At 42.7% G+C, this 11,585-nt stretch overlaps 1 protein-coding gene across 1 annotated transcript; it reads left to right on the top strand.

The window, feature by feature from the left end:
* Positions 1-5,606: 5,606 nt before the first annotated feature.
* Positions 5,607-10,652, top strand: LOC137300176 (interferon alpha-21-like). The gene is made up of 4 exons (XM_067969254.1): positions 5,607-5,738; positions 7,232-7,321; positions 10,154-10,393; positions 10,502-10,652. Exons 1-4 carry the CDS (start codon positions 5,607-5,609, stop codon positions 10,598-10,600), a joined length of 561 nt encoding a protein of 186 aa, XP_067825355.1. The 3' UTR covers positions 10,601-10,652.
* Positions 10,653-11,585: the final 933 nt, after the last annotated feature.

An 11,585-nucleotide genomic window follows, 5' to 3' on the forward strand; every position in this document is an offset into this window, starting at 1 on the left:
TGATCTTCCAGTGATAACTCTCTGCTCTCGGTTGCCCTGCCAATACCCAGCTCGGTTACTGGGTTTCAGAGTGTAGTTGGGATTTCAAGGGTTGGGCTCCAGACCGATGGTCCCTGACTGCCTCCTTCCACCTCCATAACATCACTCGACTCCACCCCGCCTCAGCTCATCTGCTGCCGAAACCCTCATCCATATCTTTGTTACCTCTAGACTTGACAGTGCTCTCCTGGTCAGCCTCCCATCTTCCACCCTCCATAAACTTGAGCTCAATCAAAACTCTGCTGCCCGTATCCTAACTCGCACCAAACCTTGTTTACCCATCACCCCTGTGTAAACTGTGTTCAAAAATAAATGTTAATTTATTGATATTAAGAGTTGGGGAATAGACAATATTTTTCTGAACTGGAAACTTTTTATACTGAATGAAAATGAGGGTGTAAATAAATTGTTTTCAATATTATAATTTAATGGATGATATTCATTTCCTATTTGTGTTTGTCAGATTCTCATACTATAAATGCTCTGGATTCTCCTACCTGCTGCCTGTTACTTTAACTCTTTCTCTGCTATATTACTCTCCCTTCACTGTCTGATTGTCCCTATCCAGTCTAAGCCTGTGATCCTTTTTTGAACCCAATGGACCAGATTTTTGAACTCCAAGACAGTAACACAGTTTTACTCTTCTGCTACTCAACTCCTTATTCTTCACCTGAATGAGAGAGGATCAGGGCTGAGGTGTGGAGCAGGAAAGGGTAATTCAAAGATAGAATCATAGAATGATATAGCTCTGAAGGAGGCTATTCGGCCCATCGTGCCTGTGCCGGCGCTTTGAATGAGCGATCCAATTAGGCCTACTTTCTTTAAGTATTTATCCAATTCCATTTTGAAAGTTATTATTGAATCTGTATCCATCACCCTTTCAGGCAGTGCATTCCAGATCATAACAATTTACTGCATAAAAAAAATTCTCCTCATCTTGCCTCTGGTTCTTTTGCCCATTATCTTATATCTGTGTCCTCTGGTTACCAACCTTCCTGCCACTGGAAACAGTTTCTCCTTATTTAATCTATCAAAACCGTTCATGATTTTGAACATCCCTATTAAATCTTCCCTTAATCTTCTCTGCTCTAACAAGAACAATCCCAGCTTCTCCAGCTTCTCCACGTAACTGAAGTCCCGTATCCCTGATACCATTCTAGTAACTCTCTTCTGCACCCTCTCTAAGGCCTTGACATCCTTCCTGTGTTATGTTGCCAGAATGTCCTCCTGATGTCTGTTATTATCCTCCTCACTGTATATACATTTTTGAGTTTCGTGTCATCTGCAAACTTTGAAATTGTGCTCTATATACCCAGGTCCAGGTCATTAATAAAATGATAAAGAGCAATGGTCCTAATACTGACCTCTTGGAACTATTGTATATTTCACCCCATTCTGAAAAACAACCATTCACCACTATTCTCTGCTTCATATCCATAGCCCATTACATATCCATTCTTATAATTGGAGACATTAAATGGAAAGAGACATTCTGAGATACTGAGAGGGGAGGAAGCTTGGTGGATCATACGCAGAGTATAGAAGAGGAAATCAGATAATGAGCGGAAAGGACATCAGGCAATGAGTGGGGAGGGGAATGATTGGAGAGTGGGAATGAAAGTCTCTTATGTGGCATCTTATCCTGCAGCTTCTGAAAATCCATAACCATAACACTGAATACATTCCTTTCTTTATATGTGTGGCTTTGTTGAAAAAGTTAATTAAATTATCCAAACACAACCTGTCCTTTACTGCCCTTAATGGGCCCACATCTTTTCAAGTGTTCACTAATTTCATCCCAGATTATGAACTCAATATATTGGCCTGTCGCTGAGTTAAGATTAAAAGGCCTATTATTTCTTGCCACCCTCCAATCCTTTCATCTTTCAGCCACGTTAAAGTTTCAAACTCCCTTCCCCGTGCCCCATTTTTACTCTCTTTACACTTTCTTTTATATATTTATCTCAATACTTCCATTCTACATCCTCATTTTCAAATGAATAATACTGATGAGGGATCTTTGCCATTTATTCACACTCAAGTGTAACATGTCCTCATTTATCTATATGTGCTCCCGGCCCTGCACAGACTATCATTACACTTTTTATTAACAAATTTCACCAGGCTTTACCCACAGTCAGTTGATCAATATACATTTTTGATATGCAAGATTGGGAGACTTCAGAAACTCATTCCACAGAATCACCTCATTACCTGGAGTGAACCTTTACCTTAGTTTTAGTATTCCCAGAAGGTGAAGAGCTCAAACTCAGCTCCAGATAGTCCCAGTGAGTGGAGACCGGAGTTCCGGCTGTGAATTCTACGCTGTCATCCAGCCAGCTACTGGTGTCCGGTGGGTGTGGGTACTCCCCCTTTGTATGGGTTGTGGGAGCCCAAAAAGCCTTCCCGTTGTATAGGATCAATGACATTATCAGCTGGTATAAAGGTGGTTACGGACATGGAAAGAATGTACCAGTGCGGCCTGTCAGACTGTGAATCCTTCCACGACTGCACACTATTCCCTCCAATGGGAGAATGTGAATCATAGAAGTTACAACATGGAAACAGGCCCTTCGGCCCAACATGTCCATGTCGCCCAGTTTATACCACTAAGCTAGTCCCAATTGCCTGCACTTGGCCCATATCCCTCTATATCCATCTTACCCATGTAACTGTCCAAATGCTTTTTAAAAGACAAAATTGTACCCGCCTCTACTACTGCCTCTGGCAGCTCGTTCCAGACACTCACCACCCTTTGAGTGAAAAAATTGCCCCTCTGGACCCTTTTGTATCTCTCCCCTCTCACCTTAAATCTATGCCCCCTCGTTATAGACTCCCCTACCTTTGGGAAAAGATTTTGACTATCTACCTTATCTATGCCCCTCATTATTTTATAGACTTCTATAAGATCACCCATTAACCTCCTACTCTCCAGGGAAAAAAGTCCCAGTCTGTCTAACCTCTCCCTGTAAGTCAAACCATCAAGTCCTGGTAGCATCCTAGTAAATCTTTTCTGCACTCTTTCTAGTTTAATAATATCCTTTCTATAATAGGGTGACCAGAACTGTACACAGTACTCCAAGTGTGGCCTCACCAATGCCCTGTACAACTTTAACAAGACATCCCAAATCCTGCATTCAATGTTCTGACCAATGAAACCAAGCATGCCGAATGCCTTCTTCACCACCCTATCCACCTGTGACTCCACTTTCAAGGAGCTATGAATCTGTACTCCTAGATCTCTTTGTTCTATAACTCTCCCCAACGCCCTACCATTAACGGAGTAGGTCCTGGCCCGATTCGATCTACCAAAATGCATCACCTCACATTTATCTAAATTAAACTCCATCTGCCATTCATCGGCCCACTGGCCCAATTGATCAAGATCCCGTTGCAATCCCAGATAACCTTCTTCACTGTCCACAATGCCACCAATCTTGGTGTCATCTGCAAACTGACTAACCATGCCTCCTAAATTCTCATCCAAATCATTAATATAAATAACAAATAACAGTGGACCCAGCACCGATCCCTGAGGCACACCGCTGGAAACAGGCATCCAGTTTGAAAAACAACCCTCTACAACCACCCTCTGTCTTCAGTCGTCCAGCCAATTTTGTATCCAATTGGCTACGAAAATATCACCCTCATGGCCAGAGGCTGCAACTACATCATGACAGTTGAAATATTAAACTTGAATTGCAAATGTGGACATCGCAATTTACAATGGGAAATGTTGACAATAAACTTCACCAAAATTTGTGACAACAGGAAGTAAGAGTTGTGGCCAAAATATTAGTCGATCTCCCATAGTGATTCACATGGGGAGTTCAATGGGCAGGTTTGCCCCCATATTCGTCCCCTTTGGATCCCTTACCATTTCATCTTCCCACCACTCCCTCCTCTACCTCCTACCAACTCACTCCCAACAATATTTTCATTTGAACTATCTGAGCCAGTGGCCAGATTATGAAATTAGACTGTAAAGTTCAGATCGGCAAGAGATATAAATACCGGCATAGCAGTTTAGAATGGAACAAAGTTAACACAAAAGGTTTGACACAAATGTGACATCACGAAGTCAAGTTATTTAGCAGGAAGTGTGCACAAATGTAAATGTATTCATACATTATAGAAAATGTGCTCATAAGAGTCCTTGCTATTTCCTTGTGTGTTGCCCACCAGTGTTTTTCATACTCCCTCCTAAACTTCCTGATACCCCTTTCGCCTCCCTTCTGAACTATTAATAATTCTTACAGCATTAGCCTAATATTATAGACTTTATAAAATTTTGGTTTTACCTAAAGCTCTCTCCATAACCATTCACCCCAGGATTGGATGGGCAATTAAAATTGCAACACAGTAACTCCTCAATGTGATTGTTTAATTCAAGCCCAAATCACTCACTGCCGCTGTCCACAGGTGGTGCTGGTGGGATTCGGTCCCAGATTCACTCATGGAGAAGTTTTTGTTTGTAGTTACAGCTGAGAGTGATTTTGTGATGTTTCCCCAGTAACCGGGGTATCCCGGATATCCCAAACCTTTTCCCAGCTCCCCCTCACTCCCTCTCAGGGTGATCCGTTCTGTTTACAAACACTCCTCAATTTCGGAAATGACGAGACTCGTCACTTTCCCTGAGGCACTTTCGCTTTCGGTGAAATTGACACAAGGCTCATTTTCACAGACAAACTGACACGGACACTTTCCCGGGAGAGAGAAAAGAAAGAAACGATGAAAGAAAAGGAGTCGGTTCTTCCTTCGGATTCAGAGTCCGAGCAGATCAAATATTCTTGGAGAACAAAATCTCAAGAAACCTCCAAAAAAACAACCGAGAAATGAGGAACTTTTTATACTTAAAGAGCAGAATCTCCGACAGGGGAATCGGACAGACAGCATCAGACCGTGACCCTGCACTGTGAGCCGGGCTCTCTGCAATGTCCAGCCCGCGAAGTGTGAACAGTAAAAGCACGATGTGAGCACACCGGGGAGAGAGTGGATTTAAAAGGGAATCGCTCTCCATGGAGCCGAATGTCAGCACTAAAAGCCGCGGCACCGGGATCACCGCTGTCGGTGTCACTATAACCCGGATTATAAAATACAGCCCCCAATACATGTCCGCACTCCCCCAATACAGACTCTGCCCCCGACACCACTTCAGTGCTGCCTTGATTCGAATCCAGACAACATTGAGCTGGGACCGAGCGCTGGTTGTGATCTTCGATGGGGGATTTTCCAGTCGCTGGTTCACGAATCTCCAGCTTTTAGATTCCTCACCTCAGAAAGGAACCGCACAAATTATTGCTCTCCTGCGGCCAGATTTCACTTTTCGAATGTAATCCAAACATTCCCAGTCTCTCCTCTTAAAGCCGACAGCATGGCAGTGAGAGCTCCCAGCAGTATCCAGCCACACACCCACAGGACTCGGCAGCTCAGGCAACCGCTCCGGGATCACAAGCGGCGACATTTCGACTTCCAGAGTTTCATTCAGAACCGTTTTCGGAGCTGAACCGCGATCCGCTCAGTTTCTCATCCTTCAAATCGGCGTTTTACCCATGGGTCGGTTGAACATGGATTTGGCGAGTGTTTGGAGATTTTGGATTGTGTGGGTCTTGTTTTCCGGGACCCTGAGTCTGGGCTGTGAGAGGCTGCAGTTACAGCAAGTTCTCAACAGAGAGACTCTGAGCAAACTGAATGAAATGGTGAGTTTAAACAGCATCAAAAGTCGGAACCGAACTATACAGGGTCTGTTTGTTATGAAAAGTTATATCAGGAGAAATAGTTTGGGGTTTTGTAACTTTGTCCAATTAATATCAACTGAGTCTTCAGTATGAATTTGACGTCTTTATGGTTAGAGTGACTCTACTGTTACACTCGGTACACTCATTGATAGTGTCCTACAGCAAGAGTTCCCTGAAACCTGGAGGGGTAATTAGACCCCTGGTTGGAACAGAGGAATTAGACCTTGAGGCGACAGGGAGAATCGGGTAAAGAAGAGATGGGAATCAGGGGCTGAGTGGAGAGGGAACGTGATCCTGATGGAAGACGTGGAATCAGACCATGAGGGGAGAAGGGAACTGAAAAACTGATGAACTGGGCAATCTTATATTGAGGGGAGGTTGAGTCAGATTCTATAGGTTGACTCTTTTGAGTGGAGAAAGGAAGTGAATGACTGAAGGGGGGGGGGGGGTAATCTTATATTGAGGGGGGAGATTGAATCAGACCCCGGGGGAGTTGAATCAGATTCTAAGTGAAGGAGGGAATCAGTTCTGAGGAGAGAACGAAAACCGAACAGTGAGGAGTGGGGTACCCTGATATTAAGGAGGGAATCAGATCTGAGGAGAGAATGGGAACTAGATACTGAGGAGACGGGAAGTCATGAATTGAGGAAAGAGAGGGAATCAGATATTGAGGGGTGGGAGAAATCGAGATTGAGGGGAATCAGATATTAAGGGAAGAGGGGAATGATGGTTTGAGTGGGAAACAGAAACGGAGGGATGGTGGAGATGAGACCAAATGGAGAGTGGGAGAATCAGATACAGAGGAGAGGGGAAATCAGGCCCTGGGTGGGGGGGGGGGGGTGGCACACCCTGATATAGAGAGGGGAGAATCAGAGACTGAGGGTAGAGGGAAACCAATATTGTCTGGAAAGGGAGAATCTGATGTTGAGGGAAGGGAGCAATCAGACCCCGAGGGTAGAAAGGAAATGAAACACTGAAACACTGAGAGGGGTAATTATATTGCGGGAGGGTGAATCAGACTCGGCGGGGGTGGGGGTGGGAGAACAGAAGAGACACTGAGGGGAGAGGGGGACACCCACAGGACTCGGCAGCTCCGGCGGTCGCTCAGTTTCTGATCCTTCAGATCGGCTCTTTACCCTGGGTCGTTTGAGCATGGTTTTGGCGAGTATTTGGAGATGTTGCATTGTGTGGGTCTTGTCCTGGACCTTGAGTCTGGTCTGCGAGAGGCTGCAGTTACCGCAAGTTCGAAACACACAGAATCTCAAGAAACTGAATGAAATGATGTGTTTAAACAGCATGCAGAGCCGGATTCGAAACACACAAGGCCGGTTTGTTGTAAAAACTCATATCAGGAGAAATAGTTTGGCGTTTTATAACTTTATTCAATTAAAAGTCACTGATTCTCCTGTATTTCTCTCTGGGCTGTCTGTGACGGTGATGATCTTCTGTTTCAGGGCGGTCCCTTTCCCCGTCAGTGTGTTAAAGAGAGGCTCTCGCTGAAAACCAAGTCCTTGAACCTGGTGAAACTTTCAGGGGGTTTACAGGTGAGCGAACACTGGATATTATTTTATATTATTCAAGCAAGAGTTTGCTAGAAACTATGAGTAAGATCAACAATCTCATCAGAACTTTAATCAGGAAATTCAAACCCCGTGTTGGCCGCCCATTGATGTGAAAATGGCAGAAATATTCACTCGCTCCAGCTCACTCTCTCTATCTCACTCCCTCTAATTATCTTACTCCGTCTAACCTCCTCAATCCATCCAACCATCTCACTCCTAATAATTCCATTTCCTTTAACTATCTGACTCCCTGTATTCATCTCACTCCGTCTTATCATCTCACTCCTAAACTGCGATGATTGGCTATGTGGTATGCATCATCACGGGCAGGTTAAATCATAGATTCATAGAATGATCCAGCACAGAAGGAGGCCATTTTGCCCATCGTGCCTGTGTCAGGTCTTTGAAAGAGCAATCCAATTAGTCCCACTCTCCTGCCCATTCCCCACAGCCCTGAAAAATATGCCCCTTCAATTGATACAGTTCCATTTTGAAAGTTATCATTGAATCTGCTTCCACCACCCTTTCAGGCAGTGCATTCCAGATCATAACAACTCGCTGCATAAAAACATTTCTTATCATCTCGCATCTGGTTCATTTGCCAATTGCCTTTAATCTGTGCCCTTTAGTTACTGACCCATCTGCCACTGGAAAAGTTTCTCCTTATTTACTCTATCAAAACCCTTTCAACACCTCTATTAAAACTTACCTTAACCATCTCTGCTCAAGAGAACAACTCCCGATCTTCTAGTCACTCTACATACCTGAAGTCCCTCATCCCTGGTACCATTCTAGTCAATCTCTGCTGCACCATCTCTAAGGTTTTGGCATCCTTCCGAAAGAGTGGTGCCCAGAATTGGACACAATATTACAGCTGGGGCTGAAACATTGATTTATAAAGGTAAAACACATTGTCCTTGCTTTTGTACTCTATGCATCTGTTTTTAAAGCTCAGGATCCTGTAAACTTTTTTAACAGTCTTCTCAACTTGTCCTGCCATCTCAAAGATTTGAGTACGTAAACCCCCAGGCCTCTCTGTTCCCGTCCCCCTTCAAAATTGTAACATTTAATTTATATTGCCTCTCCTCATTCATCCTACCAAACTGCATCACTTCACACTTCTCTGTGTTAAATTTCATCTGCCATGTGTCTGCCCATTTCACCAGTTTGTCTATGTTGTCCTGAAGTCTGTTACTATCCTCCTCACTGTTTCCTACAGTCTTGAGTTTCATGTCATCTGTACACTTTGAAGTTATGCACTATATACGCAAGTCCAGGACATTAAAATATATCAATAAGAGCAGCGGTCCTAACACTGACTCCTGGGGAACACCACTTTACACTTCCATCCAGTCTGAAAAACAACCGTTCACCACTGCTCTCTTCTTTCTGTACCTTAGCCAATTTTACATTCATGCTGCAACTACCCCCTTAATCCCATGAGCTTCAGTTTTGTTAACAAGTCGACTATGTGATACTTTATCAAATGCCTTTTTAAAGTCCATATACACATCAACCACACGACCCTCATCAACTCTCTCTTACTTCATCAAAGAACTCAATCAGGTTACTTAAACACAATTTGCCTTTAATAAATCCATGCTGCCTGTCATTTATTAACCCATTTTTTTCCAAGTGACAATTAATTTTGTCTAATTTTATTGTCTCTAAAAGTTGCCCCATCACCATTGTTAGGCTGACTGGCCTGTTGTTGCCGGGTTTATCCCTCTCCCCCTTTTTTGTTACATTTGCAATCCTCCAGTCCTCTGGCATTGCTCCCATATCTAAGGAGGATTGGAAGATTGTGGCTGGAGCCTCCGTTATCTCCAACCTTACTTCCCTCAGCAACCTAGAATGCATCCCATCTGGACCGGGTGACTTCTCTATTTTAAAAGCTGCTAACCTTTTAAGTACCTCCTTTTAATCTATTTTTATCCTATCCAATTTCTCTACTCCTTCCTCCTTTACTTTGATATTGGCAGCACCCCCTTCTTTTTTGAAGAAAGATGCAAAGAACTCGTTCAGTCCATCAGCCATTCCCTCTGCCACCACAAGATCTCCTTTTTTGGTCCCTGATCAGTTCCACCATTCTATTAACTACCCTTTTACTATTTATTTGCTTATGAAAGACTTTTATGTTACCCATTAATCTGTTCCAATATACTCTCTTTGCCCCCTTTTTTTCCTTTTTCAGTCCTCCCCTGTACTCTGTATTCAGCTTGGTTCTCCACTTTATTATCATACTGGTAGTTATAATAAGCCTCCTTTTTTTGTTTAAGTTTTATCTCCATATCTTTAGCCATCCAGGGACCTCAAGCTTTGGATGCCCTTCCTTTCCCCCAAATGGGAATGTGTCGAGTCTGTATCCAAACTATCTCCTCTTTGAAGGCCCCGATTGATCATTTACTGTTTTACCTGCCAATCTTTAAATCCAATCCACCTGGGCCAGATCCCCTTTCAACTCACTGAAATTAGTTCTCCTGCAGTTGAGTATTTTCATGTTTCATTGTTCCGTGTCCTTGTCCATAACCGCTCTAAAGGGGTTAAATTAGCCCACAGCGGAATGTGGTAGGAACCAGTTATGTATTAACCCAGTAATATTGCCAACATCAATCCATGTGCCGTAGCTTAAATTTTTGAAAAAGAAAAAACATCTCTCGGCTGTGGTTTTAAATTCAGACACTTTACACATTTACACCATCATTAAAATGGGAAATAGCTGAGCTGCGGTGATGGGCTGTTAGGTTTGCCCAATATCGGGCCGGTTAAATAGGAACAGACCCCCTCTAATGTCCTTGTGTGTATTTTGCTCAGACCCAGGACAGGATCCAGATTGTCCATCAGACACTGCGTCACTTCATCAAGATCTACAGCATGAACCTGGACTCAGTCACATGGCCCCAGGACAAGGTGGAAAACTTCCGGCTTCTCCTGGATCGGCAGCTCGAAGAGCTGGAGGAATGTGTCAAGAAACCGGGCTCAGAGTCCAGGCCCAGGAGAAACGCCGCCATTCACAAATACTTCAGGAAACTGAGAAAATTTCTCAAACAGAAGGTGGGACAATTGATATTTGACTGTTTGGTTACTGACAGATAGTTCATTTCACCCAATTTAAATCTGTTCATTCTCTAATGTATTTTCCTGAATATTTCTCTTTTTCAGAGATTCAGTGTCTGCGCCTGGGAAATAATCCGCGCTGAGACCAGGGCCCGTTTACAACAGATCCTTTTCATAACGGCACAAATCAGAAGAAGAAACTGAAGACTTTCCAAAGACATGTTTAATAGAGACTGGCAACAATTAATATTTATTTAAAAGACCATCTATTTATTAAAAAAAATTATATTTTAAAAGATGTTACCTTGTGTTGCTGTAAACAAGCGATTTGCAGCTAGGTGACTGATGAAGAAGAAGGAATGTCTTGATATTTTTCTATATTTGTTTATTTATTTTAATTTATTGATATTTATTGGTGTAATATTTATCTTGATGAAATGTTAAAGGTTTGACTACAATAAAATTATACACTTTTTACACAATGTGTAAAGACAAAAATGAGAAGAGTAAACATGAAGATTTTCCAATGACTTGTTTAATTCAGACTAAGAATGATGATACTTTATGTTAAAGGCACTGAATTTCTAAAATATATTTTATGTACATGAAAAGTATTATTAATTTTACAATGTTGTCAATTTAGCTCAGCGGTAACACTCTGAGTCATAAGGTTGTTAGTTCCAGCCCCATTCCATAGGGAAACTGTTCCATTGCCATTCAGCTTTGTGAGGCTCCTTATTCCAGTTGCTGATCTTCCAGTGACAACTCTCTGCACTGGATTGCCCTGCCAATACCCAGCTCGGTCACTGGATTACAGAGTGAAGTCAGGATTTCAAAGGTTGGGCTCCAGACTGATGCCCCCTGACCTTAACCCTGACCCGCTCTGACCTTTTAGTTTCTGCTCTCCCAGCGGCCAGCACTTCAACTCGTCTCAGGGTCATCTTAATTTATTGATATTTATCATCGTGATCTCTTCAACTAATGAAATGTTAAAGTTTTATACAATGCGTAATGTGAGTTCAAAAAGAAATATTAATTTATTGATATTTATTAAGAGTTGGGGAATAGACAATGTTTTTCTAAACTGAAAACTTTTTATACTGAATGAAAACGTGTGTGAAAATAAATTGTTTTAATGATAACACTTTTACTGGAGTGATATTCATTTCCCATTTGTATCTGTCAGTTT

Source organism: Heptranchias perlo, chromosome 30 (assembly GCF_035084215.1).
Source record: "Heptranchias perlo isolate sHepPer1 chromosome 30, sHepPer1.hap1, whole genome shotgun sequence".
Lineage (NCBI taxonomy): Eukaryota > Metazoa > Chordata > Chondrichthyes > Hexanchiformes > Hexanchidae > Heptranchias > Heptranchias perlo.